The sequence below is a fragment of the Gekko japonicus genome, unplaced genomic scaffold (genome assembly GCF_001447785.1).
Source record: "Gekko japonicus isolate JY-2015 unplaced genomic scaffold, Gekko_japonicus_V1.1 scaffold270, whole genome shotgun sequence".
NCBI classification, from domain to species: domain Eukaryota; kingdom Metazoa; phylum Chordata; class Lepidosauria; order Squamata; family Gekkonidae; genus Gekko; species Gekko japonicus.
The window spans coordinates 497,323-509,419 of NW_015170282.1; the positions used below are offsets into that span (position 1 = coordinate 497,323).

General features: G+C 47.7%; 1 protein-coding gene across 1 annotated transcript in view; it reads right to left on the bottom strand.

Moving 5' to 3' along the window:
* Positions 1-12,097, bottom strand: part of TDRD9 (tudor domain containing 9) — a 172,677-nt gene that overhangs the window by 89,076 nt on the left and 71,504 nt on the right. Inside the window, 1 exon segment of the mRNA XM_015417791.1 lies at positions 4,574-4,677. Coding sequence (XP_015273277.1) covers positions 4,574-4,677 — 104 coding nt within the window.

Below are 12,097 nucleotides of genomic sequence, written 5' to 3' on the forward strand. Positions count from 1 at the left end.
TGAGAGGCGCGGCGGCCCGCCGGGCGGGGGGGGGGGGGGGGGAGAGAAGGAAGCAGCCGGTGAGCCTCTTCCCCTGCCCCCGGCACCCATGGCGAGGCCCGTGCCCCTCCAAGCCTGCTCCCTCCACCCCCCAGCACTGGTGGCAAGGCCTGAACTCAGCCCGCCAAACTTTCTCCCTCCCTCCCTCCCTCCCCGCCAGCGGACTGAGCGGTTTATAGCCGCCCGCCGGCCAAGCCTTCTCCTGCCCCCTCCCCCTTTACAGACCACCTGGAGTACACCGCCCCACAGAGGGCAATGACATATGGCTTGTGGCTCCTGAGCTGGATCGGTGCAGGTATCACAGGTTCCTTTGGTTTGGTAGTGGAGCCAGGCAAGCTACGTTGCCTGCCTCCTCTGGCGTTTAGGAACATGTGCAGGATATGAACATAAGAGAAGCCAATGTTGGATCAGGCCAATGGCCCATCCAGTCCAACACTCTGTCACACAGTGGCCAAAAATACCAGATGCCATCAGAAGATCCAGCAGTGGGGCCAGGACACTAGAAGCCCTCCCACTGTTCCCCCCCCCCCAGCACCAATACAGAGCATCACTTGCCCCAGAGTTCCTATCTGTACCTTGTGGCTAATAGCCACTGATGGACCTCTGCTCCATATATTTATCCAATTCCCTCTTGAAGCCATCCATGCTTGTAGCCACCTCTACCTCCTGAGGAACCTGTAATCAATAGCGTTGTGGCCTGATTCCTCCCAGCATGGTGTGTCTGTGTCATCCTTCTCTAGCCAGGAACCCATTAAGCATCCCTTCCCTGCCTGCGCCAAAGCATTTCTTCTTAATTTGGCTATATTCCAAGTGACACAACCCGTTCCCTTCTGGTTAAGTAGGCGTGGCGTTATGTATAACTTTCACAGTGAGATTTATTTAGAAAGAATCTTCAATTTGATATATGTTTTTAAAAAGGCATACTGATCAGGAGTGAATGCAAGAAGTTAGGAAGAGAGGTCTTTGTTCGGTGCACCAAAGGCACGTGGCCCCTGAAATATATTCCATCTCTGTGCATTAAGAAATCATCTTAACATGACATTAAAGTCCAAATCGAGCAACAAATCTGCAGTCCAGCTATTTCCATTCCAAGACATGTTCTGATATTTATTCTCTGCTCAGTCTTGGTTCTGCACAACTGCTTTAAATTCTGCTCTGATGAATCTGCGCTTAGATTTTACTGTCCTTAAAAAAAATTGTTTTTGATATTTAAAAGATTCTCAAAGACAGCTTGAGTGGCTCTCCAAGTCTTACTGGATGAAAGTGTAGCATTATTACTGCAGGGCAAAACTCTGTATGTGCAGTTTGAAATAATCATAATGGACCAAGAACCATTTTAAAGACATACAGCACAGAAAGTCTTGCTGTTCAGTTGGCAAAATTGGCGCAGCTCTTTCTTGTTTCTCTGATCTGGCTTTTATGCTTAATGTCCATGTTAGTTCAGAGTGCAGAACAGATTAAAGCAATTTGATTCTGCTTTGTGCTGTAGCATTTTGCAGCATAGTTTCTCATCTGGGTAGGCATGAACAGGAATTTAGAAGCATAATACTAAAAGAATTTTAAATCGTGATGACTCCCAACTAGAAATCACACTTATTAGCTCAGTAATAAAAAGATGCATCAGGGAGATCTCAGTAGAAGTGTCTTGGAGGGGTAGACTGTCTTACAATTACGAACAGTTCAAATGTTGAAAGGACTTCCTTGGTGTATTTAAAAAAAAATTGTACTAGATGTCGGCAGTTGTGTTCCTGAGCTGTACCGTGACATAGTGCTGGAAGTGAAGGCACCGTCCCCTGTCTCAGACCTCCAGAAGCAAGTGGCAAGAGAGACTAGATAGCTAGATAGGCACACCGACCTTTCCTTCCTCTGTTTACTCTTCTGCCACTGTCCCCTTTGAACCGTAGGTTGTATTCTCAGGGGCAATTTCCTTCCTTCTGTTCACTCTCACAGCAAACAGAGACGGAAGCCCTCATACACAAATAATCACTTTATATCATGAAAATGTTTGACCTTTTTCGGTTGAGAAGTGTGCTTTCTCTCTGCCCCTCCCCCCAACACCCGTGTATCTCTGACCTAATTCCACGATGGGCTGACCTCTGTGGCAGGCTGCAGGAAGCTGCTTGAGAGCTGACTGGTTGACAACCGGTGCTGGGCCCAAATGCCCCAAATCATCTTTGCAAACCATCCTTGCTTCCCTCCCCCTTCCACCCACGCACAAACGCCCCCTCCGGACTGTGGCTGGAAGCCTATCTTACAGATTGCAGAATACACAGGTATACACTGGTGTCTCCCATTCTGTGTAACAATTGGTTTAGAGTTCCGGGTTCTCCTCAGTTCCCACACGGTGTTCAGTTTGGACCAGCACATGTGGGGGTTCAGCCTTACCTGAGCACCATTTTCCTGACCTGACGGGCAGCAGGGTCAACTAGCCATGTTAGGGATACCCATATTTATCCTAGGGGTGCTGGTCAGACATTGCAGCAGCTCTGGAACAACTGTTCACGTGTGCCTGCTTGCTTCCCATCTGATCAACTTATATATTTGCTTACTGGTATTGTATTCTTACAACACGCTAGTGTGAACGCACAGGTAGAATGGAATGCCAGGAAAACACAACAGGTACAAATCTATGTCCAGTTTCATTACTTCAGACTGCAGGTGAGGTTCACGAGTTCTTTTCCATAAAAAAGAGAAACTGTGTTATGGTGGACTTGCCCTCTTTCCTCCCTCACACAAAGGATTCCCCCCCATTTATCTGTTTTCTTCTTATTTGAAGGTTTATGGCTGTCCCACTCTGTCACATTATTATATTTTGATGCTGGCTCAGCCCAGGGACTTGAGGGAAGAGACATAATCACCTTCTTAAACTTATACTTCTGAAAATGGCACACGAGAGGCTTTTGAAAGTTTAAAAATAAGGTCAGGTGGAATCAGGGGTAAAATGTCTGAGGTGAATCAATAATAACTCTGAGGTAACTTAGTAGTTTCACAAACTCCAGTTAATATTGTTTCCAGCAAGTTGGAGTTTTAAGCTTTTCATGATCTTAGAATCTTTGAGGGGAGAGGCTTTATTTTTCGGTGTCTGATAAACACTCCAGTATAAATTCTTGGAGTTTAACTGACTCTTCAAGTTTCAGAAGGCAGGATATACACTACCAAGTACCCAAAATCCTTGTCTCTAACCAAACCAGGGATCACTCCACTCTTTAGAGCTAGCTCCCTTTTCAACTGGGCAGGGAATTACTTCTCCAAACTAGAAGCTCTATCCCTTTTCTCTGGCCCGGAAGGAGGTCTTAAGCGATCCTCCCACACCTCCTTGCCACCTTCCCAATCCTCAGTCAGTGCTAAATTGAATTCTCTTCAGCAGTCAGTTCCCAGCTCTTTTTCTCAACTGACAATGTCGATGCAGCCTGTCACTCAAAGGCTCTCTGGCTCTGTGAGGCATTAACCCTTCACAGTCTGTCACATGTTTATACAGCACTTACGAGTTTTCAAAGCACAGTCCATCCTGCACACAAAATTAGCTTTCCCCTGACATGAGTTTTCTACTTGCAAGGACTTTTTTCTATCTGAAGGAGTTTCCTACCTGCATAATCTAAAAACAGGATTGCTACTTAACTGCTGTTTGTGATCAAACCAGTCCCCCTCTGGCCCTTTCTGCACCTATATTTTGCCTCAGTTTCTAAAGCACATCCTATTCTTCCATTCTGCATTCCCTCCCGCATTCATTTCCAGTTTGTGTCGAAGCTTTTTCTTGGTTCTGCACTTGTTTTAAAGGAACCTGCATTCAGACCGCTTTCAGCACACTGTCGTCCCGCAGTTACCAAAACTTCTTTTGCTGTGATTCTTTGTTCTCATCTGCTTTCAAATCGGTAATCCTTTCTAAAGTAGAATGGTTTCTGTGGGTATTTAAGTGCTGCCCGCTGCCCTCCCCCGTTTCTGCCTCTCTCTCTTTAGGCTGACGCTCCCTCCCCATTCTGTTTTCTTTCCCTCCTTCTCCAAATACAAAAGAGGACATGAGCGCCTGCTCAGGCAGACTTTAAAAAAGCCAGAGAGAGCATAAGAAGGAATCATTAAATATAAAGGACTAGGGGATTCCCTGCTCCCAAATATGTCAGTCTTGCATGTGTGGGCCTGGATTTCCCCCTCCCGTCCCTTTCTTTTTGCAGAATCAGGGAGGGAGGGAGGGAGGGAGGGGTTGGGTCTGCAGGTAAAAGTTTTGAAAGATGCTTGCCCTTCTCTTCACATGATGTTTTCATATTGATTAGGCAAAAAATTTTGCTTGTAGATGCAGAACGCATACAGAATACACAAATAAATAACCCGGAGGGTGGAAAAACAGTGCAGAGGGAACGTGTGTGACTGCGAACTCAACTCTTAAGGCTTGACTCCTCGGATTCTCTGGAGCAAGCTGACAGTGCAGAACGGGGCCCCTGACTTCCATTCAGCACCTGCACAGAACTCTAACCTGATGGCAACCAAATTCCATTCATTCACCACTCAAGGAAGCAGGCAGTATTTAACAGCATCTTACCCGCTCTCCTTCATTTCCAGCTCGTCAAACCACTGGATCATAGCGCCTGCAAATTTGTACATCTCTACATGTATCAGTGGCTCCTCGACAACCAGTGGAGGAATCTAGGGAGAGAAGAGAAAACTGTTTATGGAACTGGGCAAGACGTCAGAAGTAAGATGAAGAAGGAAGTTCAGGGAATGCTTTGGTAATAGAAATAACAAAGGTTGGATGTTGTTTTTTAAAGATATCCTCCAGAGAGGAAAGGGAGTGAAAAATGGATTTACAACTCGGACCGTTTCCACAGTAGTGAAATTCCCCGCATTGACGTTTTAAAAACTGCTCCTTATGCGAAATTTTCCACAGTAGATTTCCACCACCCCCAGGCGCAAACCTGATGTTTTCTCCTTCCTACCCCCGTTTTCAGAACTCACTAAAACTGGGGATTCTGAAAATGTGGGGTAAGGAGGAGAAAACTTTGGGTTTGCAGAAAATTTCACATAATGCGCTTGTAGTGTATCCAGCCTGACATGTCCGGACATGCACGGACTGGCTCAGGCACAAACACCACTAGCTTCATGCCAAAAGACAATGGGCCGGTAGGATCCTAGCTAGGCCCAATAAAAGGGCTAGGTCCACAGCCGGGAGGCCAATAGGTCTCTCGGTTACTGTAAATAGCCAATCGGGAGTGGGGGGTGTGTTTGGTGTGTTTGGTGGCGGGTTTTCTGAAGGAATATAAGCCGGCCTGTGAGCCAGCCAAGTGTCTTTGTTCCTGACTAAATAAAGGTATGCTTAGCTGAAATGACTCTCCATCTGCATACTTTTCAGCGCTGTTTTAAAAATGTCAATGTGGGGGATTTTACTACTGCAGAAATGGTCCTCAGCAGCATGGAAGTATCTGCAGTGCTGCTCCCGGCTGTGCTTCTGGGGTAACACAAGGTGCCCTTTAAGAAGAGGCCAGCCTGCAACACCTTCCCACATCAACAATGTTCTTCAGAACCATGGGTGGCACTGGTTTGGGAAGGGGGCCACAACCCAGCGTGCTCCCATGGCTTTCCCCATTACCCTGGCAACAAATGAAGGAGCAATACTACACCAAGTCCTGGCACAACACGAGAACCCAGCCTAACAGTAGAAGCAGCTGAGTGTGCAGCAGGGCAAAGATAGGAGGGGGAGGTCAGTAACTCGGGGTCAAGAGGCATGGAGATGCTGGCAGACAGAGGACATCGCAAACTTATCTAACAGGATAGGATACCCTGTAAAGCAGAAGCCCGAAAGGTTAGAGGGAGGTGGGATCCAGGCAGGACAAAGGGCCAAACTAGACACACACATGTGGTGCAACTTGGGTTGAGTGTCACATGTCACATTGAGGAACTAATGTTCCTGAGGGCACCAAGGCCCGAATGAGTATGGGAGTGCAGCAGAGGCGGACAGGGTTAGGAGCGCGGACTGTAATCTGGGAGAACAGGTTTGATTCCCCACTTCTCCACATGCAGCCAGCTGGGTGACCTTGGGTCAGTCACAGTCCTCTCAGAGCTGTTCTCTCAAGAGCAGTTCTCAAAGAGCTCTCTCAGCCTCACCCACCTCACAGGGTGTCTGTTGTGGGGAGAGGAAGGGAAGGAGATTGTAAGCTGCTCTGAGACTCCGAGTGAAGGGTGGGGTATAAATCCAACCTCATCTTCTTCAGGGGGAGCCTTCAGCCTTTCCTCCTGCACCATTTTTCCAAGCTGACACGGCCACAGAGAAGGGGTTGACCCACTGCGGGGCTCCCACAGCAGGCAGAGACCATTTCATTCCTGACCATTTCATCTTAGGAAAATGGTGCAGGAAGGTAGGTTGAACTCCCACCTGCCCTTTCCATCTCCCGAGCCAAGTCAAGCCCTGGGGTGCTTGGGAACTTTAATTCCCTGATGTCACGTGTGACTGCAAGTCAGGACGGGGGTCCCTGACATGACTCGTGTCACACATATCTAGTTTGGCCCTTTAAGAGATTTCTCATTGCTGAAATTCTACTGCAAAATACTGTTACACCTACTCCACTTCTCCAAGTGCTGAGAAGCTCTGGTCCATCCAGGTTAGTTCCCTCTGGAGAAGAGCAAACTGGACATATCAGTTTTTGTACTGTTTGCTTTAATTACAGCAATACAGGTAGAGCACAGATAGAGGGCACACCCAGAGGCAACAGATCTGTTCCGGCGTCAGATCCCAGAGAGAAACTGTGTACCCTTCAAGGTGCTTTATCGAACTCCCAGCAGATTCCATCCGTCTCTTCCAGAATCCTAACCGCATTTTCTTTTTGTACAGAGACACACCTTCCTTCCAGCCAGGGGGTAAGCTCAGCTCTTCCAAGCACTCATGGACAACTACTAAACAACGCCATCTGCTGTCACTTTTTACGGTGAGGCACGCTCTCACTGTGTCACAGCGTGTCAAAGACCAAGAAGCTGCAGTGATTCCGCATCATATCAATGTGGCTATTTGAGGCTACGCAGCAAATTTTCCCACCCACACGCAGAAGACAGAACAGCTGCAGAGTATATTTTATTATCAATAACATTCCTGACAATGTCCAAAGTCAGAACCAGTTTGGTGTAGTGAGAGCCAGTTTGGTGTAGTGGTTAAGAGCACGGACTCTAATTGGGAGAACCAGGTTTCATTCCCCACTCCTCCACACGCAGCTGCTGGTGTGACCTTGGGTCAGTCACAAGTTCTTTCAGAGCTGCTCTCTCAAGGGCAGTTCTCGAGAGAGCTCTCTCAGCCCTAACTACCTCACAGGTGTCTGTTGTGGGGAGGGGAAGGGATTGTAAACCACTCTGAGACTCCTTCGGGTAGTGAAGGTCGGGGTATAAATCCAATCTCTTCTCTCTCTCAATCTCTCTCTCTTCTTCCAGGGGGATTTGAGTGTGATGTCGTGGTTAGAGTATCAGACTAGGATCTGGGAGACCCAGGTTCAAGTTCCCCATTGAGCAATGAAGACTGCTGGATGACCTGGGGCCGTTAATCTACTCTCTCAGCCTATTCTACCTCACGGCATTATTGTGAAAATAACATGAGGAAAGAGAACCATACAGCCGACTCTTGGAGGAAAAGCAAGATAAAACTAAAATGGACCAAATAGAAGATGGAGAAACACCCATTACAATGATTTTACTCTCCTCCAAAATTCCAAAAAAGATGAACTGTTTCAGCAACTCAGTGAGCCAAAGAACAGCATTCTACTTAGGACTCATGTTCACAGAGGAATAACTTCCCTCAAACTCGACTGAGACTCAGCCAAGTCCAGAAAAAACCACTTCCGGCAAACATGCAACAAGTTACAATTCTGAGCAAATACAAACCCCAAGTTGTAAAACTCTTCAAAGCCTATTTTGAAATATTAATTAACCCAAACCTCTCATACCCTTGGGAGAGGAATCTTCTTTCATCTCAAGAACGCTACGTCTATTCTCGGTCAAGGCCGAATAATCTTTTTAACATCAGAGAAAAGCAGTGCTCCCGTCAACAAAACAATAAGTGAACTACGGCTTAAAGGAATTAGGCATTCTCATCGATCCCATTCCTTTGCCAATATCTTACAATGCTGAGATACAACAGTAAAACAAATTCACACTGATTTATTCACCCTTCATGTCCCTTTACGATGGCCACCATTTTAAAAAGCTGATGTGTGCACTCATTGGAACAAAGTGAAAGCCCTATACATCCACAGAGATGTGGACATAAGGTAGACTACCTTTCCAACAACTACAAAGCCCATGTTGCAGTTGTCATTAACCCAAAGCCATGTGTGAACTTGTTCTTCCATTAAACTCATTCTTAGAATCAGAGAATCACAGAGTTGAAAGGGGCCATACAGGCCATCTAGTCCAACCCCCTGCCCAATGCAGGACCAGCCTAAAGCATTCCTGACAAGGGTTTGTCCAGCCGTTGCTTAAAGACTGCCAGTACACATGTTTTAATTACAGTACACACGTTTAATTGTCTATCTCAAAGCAGCAAGAGCATTAGCCTGTGGCTCTTCGTATCGGGGCTGCAGGCTCATTTTCAAGGAACTTTCCACGTTTCAGAGTTAAAGTCGCCAGTCGAAGTTCTTTGGCTCTGAGAGCTTTCAGATCTCATCTTCTCACCTGGCTGAAGCTCCTCTGCTATCTTCCTTTGCTGTCCCTTAACATGACAGAGCTGCCACACTGCTTTAGGAAGGAAGGTTGCCTTCTGACAAAAACGAAAGTCCACAAGTGTTAACGCAGCTGTCTGAAGCAACCCATCCAAGTCAGAACTGCTCCTGATGAACTCCGTTTCACCCTTTGTGCAGCTTTCGTTACCAATACAGTAGAAAAATCAGGAGAGCGGATGACAAGGAAACGGAGGGAAAACTCGCCTTCCTCCCAAGGTATCCCAAACACAGTTGCCCTCGAAACCAGCGACTGAATTCCCAGCCAAGATCACAGCCAACAAACGTATATGGAACTGGGGTGGGTCCTACCCCATACGACCACTCCACAGAGCAAAATGTATTACGGAAAATGTGTATACCCCACTTTTCCTTTTAGTTGAGTTTGAAGCCTTAAGAACATAAGAACATAAGAGATGCCAATGTTGGATCAGGCCAAAGGCCCATCCAGTCCAACACTCTGTATCACACAGTGGCCAGAAATACCAGTGCCATCAGGAGCCCTCCCACTGTTGACCCCCCCACAAGCACCAAGATGACAGAGCATCACTTGCCCCAGAGCCCCTATCTATACCTTGTGGCTAATAGCCACTGATGGACCTCTGCTCCATATGCTTATCTAATTCCCTTTTGAAGCCGTCTACTCCTTCCTTCAACTTAAATTGGAGAAAGGAGAAAGAACTGTTGGATTCTCCCAATATGTAGTCTATTGGCATGCACTTCCCAGGACAAGCAATGTCTCTCGCCCCACCCCCCCCAACTCACAGGTTGTCTGTTGTGGGAACGGGAAGGGAAAGGAGTTTGTAAGCCGCTCTGAGACTCCGAGTGAAGGGCAGGGTATAAATCCAATCTCTTCTTCTCCTCTTCTTCTTCGGTGTTCTCCACCGAAGCAGAGGTGTCAAACTCACTTGTTACAATGGCCAGATCTGACATAAATGTCACTATGTTGGGCCAGGATATGTGTGCCATAAAACGTAATGCCAGGTACTGGAGTTGTATAAAGGACAGCAGCTGGTAAGCTCCAGGTTGTTGTATCCCCACTGCAAGGCCCCATGGGCTGGGTGGGGGGTGCAAAGGAAAACCCATATGAGTGGACTGGAGAGCCAGACATCCCCATGCTGCTTGACTGCTGCAGACAAGCCATGCTGAAGCCACAATCGGAGCGGCTCCACCTACTCCCCCTGAACAGTCTCCTCCTGTTCCCCAGTTGCTCACGGGCCACATAAGAGCCCTGGGCGGGCCACTTCCGGCCCCCGGACCTTATGTTTGACACCCCTGGTTTAAAGCATTTCACATACACTACTAAACTAGTTAAGATACCAAACACATAGCTAGCACTGAAAATAGCAACTGTGCATCTAGTCCCTCCTCCCTAGACCTCAATTCACGTCTTGACTACATGCTTTTCTGCATTTCTGTGCCCCCTCTGCCCATCCTTTATCGTTTGCTGCTAAAATGATACATGTTTAATTCTCCTAGTTAGAAGCTAATCAAAAACATGGAAAGGGAACTACAGACATGATTGCAGTTTTCAGCAGCAGATGTATTTCCCATTCTCATCTGGGTTGCTATGCTGTACTAGCTATCATGACTCGAATGAAGTAAGTCACTAATATTCTTATTTTTCAGACTCGGCAGCCAAGGCAGAGATAAGGGTAGCGCGACTAAGCACCTAGCAAACTTTATGATTCAAACCAGGGAGCTCTCCAGCTACTGGGCTATACAAGCCAACAAGAAAAGGTTTCAAGGACCCTCTATATACCCTTCCTATTTTTCTGAATTTTAAGCGAAATATCTCTCCTTTTCAGGAGAGGGAATAAAACATTTATAAAAAAAAGGAAAAAAAGAAAAGGTTTCAAGGAAAGCACATTGCAAGTAACTCAAATGCATAACAACACACTTAAAGACCCAATTGTTGGAGGAGGAGGAGGAGGAGGAGAAGAGGAGGTTATTGGATTTATACCCCGCCCTTCACTGCCCGAAGGAGTCTCAGAGTGGCTTACAATCCCCTTTCCCTTCCCTTCCCCACAACAGACACCCTGTGAGGTAGGTGGGGCTAAGAGAGCTCTTTGAGAACTGCTCTTGAGAGAACAGCTCTGAAAGAGCTTATGACTGGCCCAACGTCACACCAGCAGGTGCACGTGGAGGAGTGGGGAATCAAACCCAGTTCTCCCAGATTAGAGTCTGTGCTCCTGATCACTACATCAACTTATGCAGCTTATGAGAACCCACAGAGTTTTCAAAACAAGAGACATTCAGAGTTCATTCAGCCCCACCCCTTCCATGGGCGTACCTGGCCTCTCCCAGAGGGCAGTTGTTCACTCCTCTCCATCTCTCCTACTGGGCTGCTGGATGGCTCCTCCCCCAGCTGCCCTCCCTCCTGCCCTACTGGCTATGCCAGGGGCTTGGCTGGGATAGGCTGCCAGCCCTCAGTCCCTGTTCCTGCCTTCCCCTGCCCCTCCCAATCCCAGGTGTTGCTGGGCTTAGGTGCCCTTGTGCAGACCTTTCTGGCCCCACCTTGGCTCCTACCGTGGCTGCGGAGGATGCCATCCCCCTTGGGCCACTCCAATGTTGGGCCGCCGCTGTTTTTTCCACTTGCACCTGAAGTCGTGGTGCTGGTTAAGGGCCCTGTGTGTTGCCTACCTCACTCTTCCTCTGCCCCAGCCGTGTCAGTGGTGGCTCCTCCCGCTCAGATGCTGCTTCCAGAGCCCCTGTTGTCCCCAGGGAGGCCACCAGGCTCTGTCAGCAGGGACAGGAACCCAGGAGGAGCTGCATTTCCCACGGCAGCGGTGGAGGGTCTGCTCCTGAGTCTGGCAACAACTCCAAAGCAGGAATTTGTGCTAAAACTCCACAAGCCATCAGTGCCGAGCAAACTTACATCAATTAGCCCAGTCTTTGGCCATGCAGACCACCATGATCTGTTCTTCTCTGCGGACTTAGGCCCCAATCTGCATCTAGCGTTTGCTCGGCTGTTTTACCAAACCCACACTAGAACAGGAAAAGATGCGGCTCAAAGCCACATTCAAATACCCACCAGGGCTCTTTTTCTAGAAAAAGCCCAGCAGGAACTCATTAGCATAATAGGCCACACCCAACAGCAGGAACTCATTAGCATATTAGTCCAGACCCCTGACAGCACAGCTCATTAGCACATTAGGCCGCACCCCCATGTTACCAGAAATGTGCTCATCCAGCCACACCCACCTTTTGCTTCTTATTCTGTTGACCTTGTTTGTTGTCAAAACCCAGGGCCTTTTTTTGTAGCAGGAACTCCTTTGCATGTTAGGCCACACACCCCTAATGTAGCCAATCCTAATGAGTTTCTGCTGTTGGGTGTGGCCTATTATGCTAATGAGTTCCTGCTGGGCGTGGTC